Source organism: Python bivittatus, unplaced genomic scaffold, assembly GCF_059951505.1.
Source record: "Python bivittatus isolate LINGU-HERP-01145 unplaced genomic scaffold, Pbiv_v1 ctg000530_np1212, whole genome shotgun sequence".
In the NCBI taxonomy this organism is placed as follows: domain Eukaryota; kingdom Metazoa; phylum Chordata; class Lepidosauria; order Squamata; family Pythonidae; genus Python; species Python bivittatus.
The window spans coordinates 1,792,251-1,806,766 of record NW_028277085.1 but is presented as its reverse complement, the minus strand read 5'-3'; the positions used below and the strand labels follow the sequence as shown (position 1 = coordinate 1,806,766).

General features: G+C 44.0%; 1 protein-coding gene across 1 annotated transcript in view; it reads right to left on the bottom strand.

The window, feature by feature from the left end:
- OTUD7A (OTU deubiquitinase 7A) overlaps positions 1-14,516 on the bottom strand; it is a 56,590-nt gene that overhangs the window by 9,663 nt on the left and 32,411 nt on the right. The window contains exons 6-12 of the mRNA XM_088148324.1: positions 11,796-11,897; positions 10,938-11,065; positions 9,821-9,933; positions 6,907-7,034; positions 6,061-6,210; positions 933-1,047; positions 515-599 (exon numbers count right to left, since the gene is read on the bottom strand). Coding sequence (XP_088004450.1) covers positions 515-599; positions 933-1,047; positions 6,061-6,210; positions 6,907-7,034; positions 9,821-9,933; positions 10,938-11,065; positions 11,796-11,897 — 821 coding nt within the window. The remainder of the gene's footprint in view (positions 1-514; positions 600-932; positions 1,048-6,060; positions 6,211-6,906; positions 7,035-9,820; positions 9,934-10,937; positions 11,066-11,795; positions 11,898-14,516) is intronic.

Below are 14,516 nucleotides of genomic sequence, written 5' to 3'. Positions count from 1 at the left end.
CTGTAGTTCCTTGGACTAACTAAAGGGAATGAGGTAGGAATGACTTTAGCCAGCTTTGGAGGGAGCTGAGTTTCAGGCATGGATGCAGAAGGCAGATCAAAGGACTGGCCAACCATTAGACCAACAGCGGAGTAGGTTAGTCATTTGCATCTGAGATGAGGCAGTGGATGTTAACATTTTATACAGTTATGCACTGACTTAACCTATTTCTCCTGTTTAGCCTTCATGCCCCGTCTGAAGTAAAGCTGATGCTACAACATCAGACTAGGTCATCCAGCTAAGCAAAAAGTGTGGGCGATTTCTAGAAGCCCCTTAGCTTCTTCCCACCTTCCAAACAGTCCTCCTGTTCTCCCGTGCAGAAATCGCTCCCGTAACACAACTGGCCGTGATGCAGCGCTGTGCCCTCGTGCTAAGGCCCAGCCCTTGGTTATCGGTTTTTGAGCACACACGCATGCCAAGCAAGCGGGAACTGATTTCTCTCAAGCGACTCAGGCAAAGGAAAAGAGTTACTTACCCGTGTTTCTGATGGCATGCGGATCCAGGTTACATTCATGTAACTGTGCAGAAGGTTAAGCTTTGCCTCCAGAGACAGAATCAGACTGAGAAAAGAGAGAGAGAGAAGGTGCCACGCCACGTTCGTTACTCAGAAGGAACCGCCGGAGAGGCTTACAGTGCAAAAATGATCTCTCTAAACTATTACAAGGGGAGGTCTGGGACCAGAAAGGGAAGGAAAAGGGGATTCTCACGAGGGTGCAAAACAGACCGCGTTCACATCTCCTCTGGTGAGACGCGAGCGAGATGTGGCTGGGCCACCCAGCGCCAGAGCTCGGGTTGCTCCCCTAGGTTTGCGATCTCGATTACACAAAGGCTACCAAGCGTCATAGACACACAGAGGCTGCTTTTGAAATCTTAGGGACTAAAAAGAGTCTTACTTGGCCAATTTGGTGTTATCATTGTCATCCTTCCCCCATTCCCAGTCTTTTCCCGGATCAACCGCAAAGTGCAAGGGCAGTAACTTATGTTCAGAATCGGTCAGAGGGATCACCGCTGAAGGAAAGAAGAAAAGATCAGAAATGAAGAAACGGATGCAGAAGAAAGGGCTGGGGGGGGGCGGGGGGGAGAAGCATTTTAGCATTGTAAGGCAGGAGCTGAAGACTGCTTTTCCTTTTCTTCTTCAACCACCTTGCCAAAGTATCTCTCTTTGCAGAAGTCAAACGTGTTATACGATGCACATGCTTTAAGGCAGGGTGTCTCAACCTCAGCAACTCTATGATGGGTGGACTTCAACTCCCAGAATTCCCCAGCCAGCCCTGCGGTTTTCAATTTTCTCTCAGTTTTGCTAAACAGCCTTTCAGCAACAAACAGAAAAGCAAACAAAATGTACCCGCCTTTGTTCTAATAAATTCTCAGTCATCTTTTAAGTTGTTTTTTTTCTGGCCAGGAGTTCCATAACTCGCGTGGCCTCAAGGGCTGAGGAACACCTTCATACCCTTTAGCAATTGGCTTGAGTAGTCTGCCTCACTGGAAAAATACAAGTAAATGTTGACTGCAAATTGCATAAGTTGTCCTGACAGCTGTGGCATGTTGGGAAAAATGCACATTGACATTTCTGGAAAAGGTTAGCACACATGTCTAAGCTTACAGCAGGATTTGCTACATACAGGTTATTTTCTAGAATGCCCGCCTTTGTAGAAACACATATATCATAGGTCAACTTATCCCTAGGAACACACTGCAAAATTCAGGACCAGGAAGAGATTTGGCATCAAAATGTGGAGTCTTGGAACGGCTGAAAATTCAGGATGCTACTATCAACCAGATACCGCGAAAGAATACGAACCGTTCTGGAAAGTCACGTTGGCACAGTGCTTTCAAATGTTCAATGTGTTTCACGTGCATTGGAAAATATCCAAGGCTAACCAGAGAGATCTTGTAGGCAGAAAAACTATTTTCCACAATCCATAAATGCTGCCAGGGAGGGAGAAAATGAAACGGCTTGCAATATTGCCCCCGCTTCGCTAGATGGCACCAACCGTGTAACGCAACGACCCGCTCTAACGTAAAAGCATGGAGCCTCCTGTATAAAAGCAACAGAAAGCTATTGCTTTTTAATTAACTAATTCATTAATCACAGGGGCCAATGAAGCAGCGTGAAATCTGAGAACATCTTATGCGACTTTGTCAAGAATTCTGGGTCACACCTGTACACCGTTCAGTGGCTTTTTGAAATGGTGTCTTGAGGCGAGTGATATTTTAGAAAGGAAAAGAGGATTAAACATGAGACTGGAAGCTCAGAGGAGACCCTTTATCATCAAATAAATTTTTTGCCAACTCTTTTCTTCTTCTGCTCTTTAAATAAAAGGGCAGCACACTGTCTCAGGGGAGGAGTGGCAATGATTAAGCAATCTTTCTTCCCTCCCAGTTCTTCCACTTTTGACTGCAGAATTTCGAGGCTGTTTTTCACAGAAATTTTGTAGGGTGTGGGCAGGGATCTCTGCATTCCACAGTTGGTCATCATATGTGCGAGTAATTTTTTTAAAAAATGGGAATATATACATTCTCATAGAAAAGGAAATGTACGTTCAGTGCATGAATGGACTTTTATTCTCATGGTAGCAGAACAAAACCCACACAGTGTGTGGGAGAGAGCGAGCCAAATTCAAGCTTTTCGTAAGAATACATCAAGATTCGCAGCCTTGGTCCAAAGGAATGAACCCTTCAGTGCAATCAACTTAACAAGTGGAGGGATCCTGCAGAATTTAGTACAGCATGCATCCAGTAATCACTGCAAAACGTGCTTTGCAAATAAAAAAACAGCCCACAGGATCACTCAATCCATTATAAACAGCCTCAAAAGATGCAACTGTAATCCATTCAAACCATGGGTTAATGAACAGGACGAAAACTAAAAACAGCAAAATGCTCAGAATAATTACAGGAAAAACACAGGCAACTAAGTAATCCTTCTGTATTTAGGTGTAGTTCCTTCAGACATTTCAATTTCTTCCCCAATGCAAAGATGAGAATTTCCTACACACCTTGCATTTTTCAGTGACGGTTAAGTCAAGACCCACAAACTAATATGGGAAGAGATCTGCAGGAACAAGGGTTCACAAATGGACAGCTGCATGTAGGAATGTGCAGCGAGAAATAATTTAAAAATCAAAACATCCAGAAGCAAATTTGCAAAACAGCCACCTCAGGGACATTTGCCGCAGAAGGAATGTGCCCTTCCAATACAATCTTTCGCAGTGTGACACACTCTTTGAACAAGTAAAGAAGGGCTAATGAAACAGTAAATAATGAAATGGGTGGAAGTCAAGTTAAAACTGTGATTTAACAGTAACAGCTCCAAATGTGATGAGACATTCTTCTGTATCCGACCACCGCAATCAGCCCCTATAAAGGGGACAAGAACATTTGCAGAAATATCAGAAACCTTTAGGAAAAATAATCTTTAGGCAGCAACTCTTCCTTTCCAAAAAACAACGGAGAACATGAGCAATAAATTGAAATCCCAGCCAGCGTATAACCCTAATCCATAAAACAACCAAGGTAAAAACCATTCTATAGAACAGGGTTCCTCAACCTCAGCGACTTTAAGATGGGTGGACTTCAACTCCCAGAATTCCCCAGCTGGCTGGGGAATTCTGGGAGTTGAAGTCCACCCATCTTAAAGTCGCTGAGGTTGAGGAACCCTGCTATAGAAGATCACAGCAACAAAATTGTGACTGCCTTAGTCCAAATGAGCCTCCCTGTATGATCCAGGGACCCTAAAGAAACAGGCATTTTCTGGCACGAAAACAAGTATTGGAAAAGGCTCACTGACGACATTTCGACGAGCGAGGCGTCTGTCCCAACGGGCAGGAGCAGAGAGAGGTAAACCCAATGCAGCCAACCCTCTCTCTCAAGCCTGAAACCAGGAACCAGGCAATCAGAAATGGGGGGAACTATTCAGCCGAGCCTCTCCAGGAGTGACCGCATTCATCCGAGAGATGCAGCTGCGGAAAAGAACGCGTGTTTTGCAGAATCAAGCTGCAAAATTACACTGGGTAGAAGATACCTTCAGGAAGCACCACAAGATCTAACGAAACAGCAGCCACCCCTCTGCCCCAACAGCTTGATCTATAATATTTCAAAGAAGACCTCTAGAATTTTTACGGAAAATAGTCTTTTACCCAGGATTGCTCTTTGCAATCTTTGCCATCGTTGGTGGTTCTGATTCTATCCACTTTCCCGATCCCGGACCCATTTACAAAGACAAGGCTTGCCCCCTCTCTTGATTCTTTCCAACCCTCTCCTACAACCTGCCAGAAAATATCACCGAATGCTGAATTGTTGCTAAGTAGACAACCCACCGTCACAGCTTCTCTTCCGTTCATAGCGTCTCCTTGTTCTGCTGAAATCAAAGGGTGCTTTGAGCAACGCTGGGAGTGGGGCCATCGTGTTTATCCCTTTATGGGAAACCAGCCCATGGACAGAAAGGGTGACTTGTGCCTTTGAACTGACAAAGGCACGAAGAAAGGCTTCTAGGAATAAATTGGCCACCGATCCATGATTAAAAGAATTTCCGCATGGCGCTTGTTTACCTTAAACAGCAGGGTTTAGAAATCAAGAAGCCGACTTCTGCCTTTCCCCGAAAAAGCATCTTGAAAGAAAACCCTGGTGGATGATATAAAACCCCTTCATGCGGGGATTCGGCATCACTGGACTGATCAAAGCAGGTCTACTTTTTCTAGAGAGAAAACCACTCCCTTTCTGAGACTTCTTGGGCCTTCCTGAAGCCCTAAGATTCGATTTCCCAGGGAGGAATGCTGCAAAGTTTGGGGTGTGGGGCTAAGAAGTTTGGAAAGACTCCAGCTGGAGGTCAACATCCACGTTAGAGGAAATCCTCATGAAGGCCAAGCCAGGCTGGAAGCAGAAGATCTGCATCCTGGGGACAGTGGTTCACGGCATATTAAAAGAAGCCCCAGGAAGACTTCAGATCAAGGTGCAGCCCTAGAAATCAATGAACAAGACAAACATCGCCAACCCGTCTCCAATTTTTAAAAATGTTAGCAAGAGATGTGGGTCAGCTCCCATCACCATATTCTTTGTTTACCACATTTCCTAGCAGAGAAATGTGGGGGCAAAGAATGTTCCTTTTATCCAGAAGCCATGCTATGGTTATTCTTTTTGCTTTTCTGCCTCTGTTTGATTTTTAGTTGATTTATCGTTGCCTCTTCCCTACAAGGCCCATTTTGATCACACTTCTCCAAGCACTGAGGGAAGAAGAGGGAGAGGAGGAGGAAATCAAGGAACAAGAAGGATGAATATTTCCCCATATTGGGCTTAGCCCCATATACTCTTCCAGAAGGCACAAAAATGAAATCGATTTCCTGTTTCTAAGAGCAGATGAAGCCCTGTGACTTTACCAGTTTATTCCTGGGCTTTTAGCCTTTTCACAAATTTTAATTCCAAGCAAAGAGATGTTTTTCCACAGCAAAAAAGGTTCTCCTTTGTTTTCCACAACAGTCTGCTCCTGAAACAGACACCACCCTTGTCTTATAACTCCTCTTTTCGCCCGCTCTGCTCATGACTATCTTCATAGTAACTCCATAGTAACATGTAGGATTTTATTTGCTGATAGCTCCTGAGCTCATCAGGTTTTATTTTTGTTTTTCAAATCTCTCTTTGAGAATATTCTGGGGGAAACAAACCTCATTAAAAGCATAGACACCCAGGGCACATTTTTACTGTTTTAAAAAAGGCAAAACGCATAGAGGTCCCAGAGAAAAAGGTAAGGGGAGGGGACATCATGTTGCTCCCATGTAGTGATATGATAACTAAGTACAGAATTGACCTGGAATTGTGAGTTCCACGTTGTGCTGGCCACCCGTCCACGCACTGCAGGGTGACCTGTGCAAAGTCAGCTTTCAGAGATTCCTATTAAAATGTCTTTCAGTAGGACATGTGGCAGATTCATTCTCGCTCATCTCAGTCCTGGTCAGCTCTGGGCTAAAGTGTGGTAGTGTTTTCTCTTCTCCGTGACAAGTTTGTTTGATTTCGAGCTTGACCTACCTTGTTCCTTCTGCTGATCTTTCTGTTCCATTGACACAAGGGCAGAGAAATGTGCTTGGTCATAGGCGAGGACGAGAGGTGAGCAATGGCATCGGTTGGGCATGACTTCCAAAGGCAGGTAAATTCCACCAAAGGGGATGGGTGCAAACGCTGCGAAAAACAAGCGAGAAGATTTTGCACTGAAGAAAAGCAATGGGCGTGGACCTGAGGGTTTTCTTTTTAAGGCAGTTGTAGAAGGTTTCATTCCTTTCGTATCAGTGGCAGATGCCAATCAACTAATAGTGAAACAATCAAGCAAACAAAAAATCCAGAATACTCTCCGTATATCAGAATTAAAGACTTCAAAATGCAACGTAGGGACTCCAGAAACATCTTCCAGAAGGACACCCCATAGAAACAAAGAAGGAAGAAGGAAGAAGGAAGAAAGAGGAGGGAGGGAGGGAGGGAGGGAGGGAGGGAGGGAGGAAGGAAGGAAGGAAGGAAGGAAGGAAGGAAGGAAGGAAGGAAGGAAGGAAGGAAGGAAGGAAGGAAGGAAGGAAGGAAGGAAGCCTTTACTTTGGTTGATATTTGGCTCTTGATAGTATGAGAAAAAAGCATCAGATATTTGGATCCCACGTTTGTACAGATTGATAGAGTAATAAATCACATCGTGTTATAAATTGATCTTCAAAGCTAGCAGTTCTTTTAAAAGCAACCTCCAAACTGCGGAAAGGAAAGAGCGCCATGACATATCCCATTTCTACCACGTTAGAATATTGTACCCAAGAGAGGCCACAGCAGAAGGCGGCTTCCATTGGAATGAGATGGTCTAGCCACCTCAGCTCCAGACAGCCAAGAAAAATTTACCTTCTCCTCCTGAATCTCGCAGCATTGTGTCTGCCACAACGACAATCGGCCGCCTTAATATATGGGCTAGCACAAATACGTGGAACTCCTCTAGGCTCTCGTACACGGGGTCTTCAGAATTTTCCACTCTAGGAAACAAACACCACAGCATCCATATCAGAGCTGGAGACTCTGGCCAGCGAGAGCGTGCTGAGGGAGGCCCTCGACCTTGGCCCGATGGCACTGAGCTGGACTCCAAAACTGGATTCTCCCAGCACAAAAACTCAATGCGATTGAAGTTACGGTTAAGCAAACTTAATGATATATAGTGAATGCAATTAACTCTGTGTGTTTAATCACTTCCCCTTTCATCTGGCTGAAAAAAATAATACAATTTCATAGCAGCATCTGGAAGGGTTGTAGAGCCCACATCTAAGGCTTTATGGGGACACAAGCAACCCCACTTTACAGTTACTTACTATGTAAATATATTTATGTCCTTTGTTGTATGCACAAGACAAACATAATACATAACGCCTTGCAAATTAACAAAATAGCTATGCCCTATTTATCCTGAATAGCAGGTATCTGTTAAATAAGATCTTACACCATTTTTAGAAGACATGATTCAGGGTAGGTAAATTTTTGTTTATAACGCTGACATATATGAACATCAAAAGGCGAACGAAGACCCCTTGAGACGTATTTCTGTCTGGAATCTAAGAATCAGCAAGTGTGCCCACCTTGTGCGAACTGCTAATCACCATTTCCATTGTACCAGAACTGGCAGCCAGACATTCAAAACTCTACAGAACTCTGGAAATTGGCAACCTTTACATCTTTTTTAAGGAGCATGTTTGCTCATAAAAAAATAAAACAAAAGATCTAAGAGGCAGCTGGCAACCTAGAACAGCTCAAAATATGTTATTTTTATTTCTTTTTAAAACAGAGACTGCTTTGAAGCCAACGTAACTTTGGATGAAAGACTGTTTTGGCACCAAAGGAAATTAGCACATCTATAATTTAAAGGCTGAGATAAAACCTCTCCTCAGCAGTGTTATTATGAAATAACTGGGCAGTTGGGCTTTGAAAAAGTTCCCTTCCCCAAAAAGAAGATCCCTCTATTTATTTCTGTACTTCAGAATTGCAAGTCAGGGTCTGGGGGTTCCACTATAATCCCCCGTCCATTCAATTTATGGGACAGCCATTGTAACCTTCAGCCAAGTTCAACCAAGAGCTTAGATCTAGTCTGCATGAATCATTCCCCATTTCTGAGCGCAAACGTGGCCAGTGAAAAGGATGCAAGCAAAACGAAAACATTTCCTAGTCCTATTGCACCATCCATCTCTTTCATCCACCAAGTGCTCTTGCCTTTTAAGCAGATATAATGTGAGATCCTGCTTAGTTTGTATGAAGCAAAGAAAAAGATCGGTTGGTGAACAGGGAACAGGAGAATCGTCAGGTGCAAAGCTGAAGTCCACACCTCTTAAAGTTGCCAAGCTTGAGAAACGCCGGTCTAGAGTCTTTTGACCGCCTCTTTGTGGATAATCCCTGTTGTCTCGGGGGAAATCTCCATCTCTGTCTCCTACCCCCTTGACTATTTTAGGCCACACTTTATCTGAACGGGGATGATCTCCTCTCTAACCCCTGCAACCTAGAGACAGATCCTTGAATCAGGAAGTTCTCGCGCTCAGATACACAGCAAAGTCCAGTTTATGCAATGTAGTCTCCAAGCAGCAGAAGGCAAGGAGATATTTGCACTGAAGAATGAGGTTTTTCTGCCAGAAGAGAACAATTCAGCAGGGCCCTCTTCTCCCCACACTTCTCCGTCCAATTTCCAACTGAAATTGAAAATGATGCAAATGTGCAACAGTTTGGCTGTTTTTAGTTTATCCCTTTGGATTATCTCTTTGTTTCACGTAGCACCCTCTGCCTCCTTGATTAAGACAAGGTTCCTTAAGCTTGCGTGGCCTCTGGCACAAAGAGCTGCTGGAGAGCGAAGGATCCCTCCTCTTTCCCCAGTGACCAGCAAGTCCATCTTAAGGTGGCTTGAGTTCCACTTTGAGAACTGTGACATTACATATTTAAAAATGTATTAGCAATGCAGGTGGTGCTCTGATTTCTGGGGAAGTAGAGCTGTCAGAAGCGGCTTCCCTAAAAACAGAGCCAATACTTTTCAGCACATCTCTAACTGGAGCACACGGAGCGTTGCAAAACCAGGAGGCTGAACTCTCGGAGAAAGACAGAATGAGGCTGAGAGAAGTGCTGAGAAGGACCTGAATACAGAGGCAGTGTGGATTAAGTCATCCTGGGAAGGGAAGGGAAGGGAAGGGAAGGGAAGGGAAGGGAAGGGAAGGGAAGGGAAGGGAAGGGAAGGGAAGGGAAGGGAAGGGAAGGGAAGGGAAGGGAAGGGAAGGGAAGGGAAGGGAAGGGAAGGGAAGGGACCACAGGCAGACAATTCTGAGACAATGGAAGTAAAAACAAAAAGCCAACTCAAAGACAACAGATAGCATTGTTGTGTGTTGTCGAAAACATAGGTATTTGAAAATGTAGTCCAACTTTTATTTTTAGAAAACAATTGATTGCCTTTGGGATCCTCTAGACATCACTGGTTATATGTTTTAACAAAATGACACAAGGTAGAAAAGTTGGCCTACGGGTGAGTCGGAAAGTCAGCTGATCTGGACAGACCAACCTGTTCTTTGATCTTGGGGACCAGACACATCCTCACGGGTGGCAATTCATGGTTGTCTCCATGGAAATCCTCCAATTTCCAGAAGGGTCTGCGGATGCCAGACGGTGATCCCTGGCTACAGCATTTGAGCTTTACTTATAATTCTGTTCCACATGACTTCATACAAAGCATCCTTTTCACGTTATATTGCAAATATGCCCCTGGCAGGCCCTAAAACATGACCGGGCAGTCCTCACTTACCCACCGCCGCTGCCTCCGTTTTTGCTGATGTGAGTGCGGGGCTCACTGGATGCCAACTTTAGCAGTTCATTCCACTCGCGCTCCCATTCTTCTTCGGTATAAACTAATCCTGACTAAAAGAGAAAGGAAGCATATTTTCAGGAACAAGATGTCCAAAGGGTTTATATGCAGGAGAGCAGAGATGTGCTCATACTTTGCATATTTCTTGGGAAAGGAAGAGGGCACCGGGTGGAAGAAGGTTATCCTAGCCCAGTGTGTTTCAACCTTGGCCGCTTTAAGATGGGTGGACTTCAACTCCCAGAATTCCCCAGCCAGCCATGAGTTTCAGGTGATCCCCAAATCAGAACTGGCAGCACCAAAAGTCACATTTACACCCAGGGGATGCTGACACTGGCCCGCAGATTGCTTTCATCCCCTCCCGTTGTTTCTTTCAACAAACAAAACGGGAGCCCAGTGGGGGAAAGGAAGAACTTGGATGCCAAAGGCTGAGCAGGAAGAAGTGTCATGCCTCTATGTTAGGAGAGGTGACATACTAGAACAGCAACTTAATGGTCCCTTCCAGATTTCTCTGGACTAGTTGAGAACATCTGTGGCACAAGGGAAACTAGTACCAGAATGAAAAGTCTTTGTCTTCATCCTCCTCCTATTCAACCTCCCACAAAAAAGAGAAAAGGATTCCATGAAGCTACAGGTACTCCTCGACGTATGACCACAATTGGGACCAGAACATCTATCACTAAGAGATGCAGTCATTCACTGGGTCATGCCCAATTTTACAACCTTTTTTGCCACAGTCATTAAGCAAATCATGCGGTCATTAAGCTAATCCGGCTTCCCCATTGACTTTGCTTGTTGGAAGCCTCCTGGGGAGGTTGCAAATGGCAATAATGTGGCCCTGGGATGCTGCAAGCATTGTAAATACATGCCGGTTGCCAAGCACCCTAATTGTGATCACGTGACCATGGGGATGGTGCAACAGCCGTAAGTGTGAGGACCAGTCATAAATCACTTTTTTCAGCGCCATCGTAACTTTGAATGGTCGCTAAACGAATGGCCATAAGTTGAGGACTACCAGTATTTCAGAAGAAAGACTTCAGGAGGCGCCCAGCACACCAACCTCTTTATTTTGCTGTGTCTGCTGCCACCTCCACCTTCTCTTCAAAGCTTCCCTTTCAGCACCGCTTCTCATCATGGTGTAAAGTGCTTTCCGCAATACAAGGTCCCGATCGTGAAACCCCCACATTCCTACAAGCAAAAGAAAAGCTGGATCGTGCATCAAAAGAATCACAGATTCATAGGGTTGGAAGAAATGTTGGCGATCTTCAACTCACATAAGAAAGAAACCTAAAGAAAAAGAATGAAAGTGGCAGGTGTGATAAATAACGGGTTCCCTTGGTGTTTCAGGCCTTCTGATTATTTTAAAGCCTTTCGATTTGTATGGCCACCCATCCAGTCTAAGCGACTCTGGGTGGCTCACAACAGGTGAAAACAATCCAATAAAAACAAGTTAAAAACCAATATACAAACATACAAAAACTGGCCATGATCAATTGAAAAATAAACTAGAAAAAAACAGAATATAGGCTGACGAGGAGCAATATTGAATTTCAAGGGAGTGTAGGAGGTCTGGAGGAGAAATAACTAAAATGGTGTTTTGTTTAGTCCTAATCTTGGATTCCAGTTTTCCCGGAAAGTGACCTTAGGGATCTCGACATAAATCCTGGACCGACTATGCAGCCACAGGCCAAGTCGACCTCTTCCACGTTAATTGAACCAACTAAAACTTTGCAATAATAGTCACCCCAATTGCAGGATAGTTGTGAAGTAAAATCAGTAAAGATGGCAAGGAAAAGAGACTAATATTAATGCTGGTCAGGAAAGGAAGGAGAGAGACAAATGCCGAAGGAGAAACCAGCCGTGTGTGGCTTTCAGAAGATATTCTTGTATCCTAAACCAAGGAGACGCGGAGACCTACCCAAAGAAGCAGCATGCAAGAGGCAGTTTCCATCACCGGTCGTCGCCAACGGAAGAAGGCGTTTACAGCTCGTACACATCGTGGACCACCAGTTGAGACGGCCTGGAAAAGATAAAGCACCAGTACAATAAAGGTGTGAAGGGATTTAGAGCTGATCTTGGAGAAGGTAGGAGGGAGCCATTGAGGAGAGACTTGGAGAAGAGATTACCCGGTCCAGGGATAGAGGGAAGCGTGAGAAAGAAACTCAAAGTAATCCCGCTGTGATTTTGTTTGGTAAAAGTTGGGACCAAGAGAGATTTGGACAGGCCTTCAACAGTTGGTTAGTAGTTCCCATACATACAACACACCCATGCAGCATGGCAAATGTAATCACTTACGGGCAGGTTTCTAAGGGGGCTTAAATGTTTCCAACCGTTGCAAATGAGCCGATGTATAAAAAAGGGGAAGTCAGAAACCCAATAGTTTGTTTTTATTTTTATTTTTTCCCTATTTTTTAATATTTCAATTCTTGTTAAATTTGCACCATTTGTCTATCTTTTCTCTTCATTAACATGATACACACACACACACACACACACACACACATGCGCAATGGAGACTTTAATATTAAATAATTTGTTTAAGGTCAAAACTTTTATCATATGATAAATACTTTGATGCAAGTCTCTCAATGTTATATTTAACTTTGGATGAACAAGCAAAATAATGTTGTGCTTGTCATACTGATATCTTAAATTGCGGTTAATACTGATGGAACATTTTTTTTCTTTTTTCTTTTCAAAACTCTAAGCTATCTAAATTATAGTACGTCAATAATCCTGAATGATATTATATAAACATCACTGCATTGAAATAATGCACTGTATCAGGATTCATAATAATTCAAAGGAAAAAAATAATGCAAATGAACAAACACTTGGTGAATAAACCCTGTTAATATATAAAGTAGCACCCCTGGAAATTCCTGCCATGCCTGTTTCTTGAGTGGCCTGCCTTGAAACCCTGTCCAAGTTTCTCATGTCCCATCTTACACTCAATATTAGTGTATTATTTTAGGGTTATTTTGAATTTCTTTCTCATTCTTCCTTCTCTCTCTGGGCTGGGTAACCTCTTCTCCGTCCCTCCTTAAAGCCTCATTCATTCCTTTCCTCCTTTTGTAACTTCCCCAAGGTCAGCTCCATTTTCCTTTACAAAAGGATATCTTCCAGCCAATGTTAACTGTCCTGAGATCCTCCTAATTTCAGAAGCAATCACTGCATCTTTTCCATGGCCACCAGGGAGTTGAGAGGAATATAAAAAGGGCAAAAGCAATATATTGCATGAAAGTAGAGGAGGAGGATTAAGACTCAGACCCCACTGAAAATTCTATCTTGTCCCACAGAACTCTTTCTCTGATAGAAGAAAGTAAAATCTTAGCTCTTTAGTGTATTCCTCCTCCTTCTCCTTACTATTATACAATTCCTGGTTCTTTTCAGCAGGGCCACCATTTCCCATAAACTCTACCTTCCCATTGACTGCTGCATTCCACGTCCACCTCTGAGGTCATCTCTAAAACTTCATGTAACTCCTAGACCAGTGTTTCTCAACCTCGGCAACTTTAAGCCGTATGGACTTCAACTCCCAGAATTCCCCCGCCAGCATGCTGGCTGGGGAATTCTGGAAGTTGAAGTCCATACGGCTTAAAGTTGCCGAGGTTGAGAAACACTGTCCTAGACTAATTGCTTGATTCCTCCATCAATTCCCAAAGTTGTAATCCACTTTACAACTGCATTATTTAATTCAGAAATCCAAGAGCTTTACAGCATGTAAGGAACAACAACACGGAGCCCGACAGACTTTGGTCTTTTAATCTAATAAGAGCGGGAGTTTTTTGCAGGCCCATCGAAGTGTATCATTGGTAAATCTAAGCATTAATGGCTGAATTTATGAAAAGCACTTGTTAATCTCCACATGCATTCAATAAGCACCAGCTGGCGGCGCACACGTCCTAGCCCCAACTACTCTGATTAAATCTAAATTAGGAGCTCGCTCGGGAAGTATCATTTTAAGTGTGCTGGACTGCCTTTGGGAGTGATAAAATTAGAAGTAACATATTCTCATTTTTAGCAACTTTCTTGTGGGCTTTGAGAAATAACAGCCCATCACCTGCTCCATGTAGGCACTGTGGTACAAAATGCTCTTTAAAGGACAGTAATAAATTATTCCCCCCCCCCCCCAAAGTCCTGCTATGCTGTCTCATCGTGGCAGGCGGTGTTCCTGGAGGGATGAGTGAAGGATGCCAAGAATGTATGTCAAGAGTATCTGTTCCCAGCAGGGTCACCCAAGGCGTGAAGGTCATCCCAGCTGCCCAGCTAAAGCAGGCAGGCCCCTCTACTGGGCAGCAGTGACAGAGGAGGAGGCTGGAGGTGGACAATGGCAAAGCATCAATTCATCCTGTGCAGGAGAAGCGCTACCTTCTTTCTCAAGCGCTACCCTCTGCAATAGGACTTATCACGTTGTCTGGGTCACCATTATCCAGATCTCTAAGCCCTGTTTTTTCTATCCGTATTCTGCTCTCTCTTCCCCCACCGAACACGCCCAACTCCTTCCACTGTTTCTCACAGGGCTTTCTTTCTGCAGGCTTCAGCAAACTGGTCGCTTTCTTCTTGATCTTCTGCACTGGGTTAATATCCTTCTTTACACACAGCACCCAAAACTGGATGCCATATTCCATTCAATTTG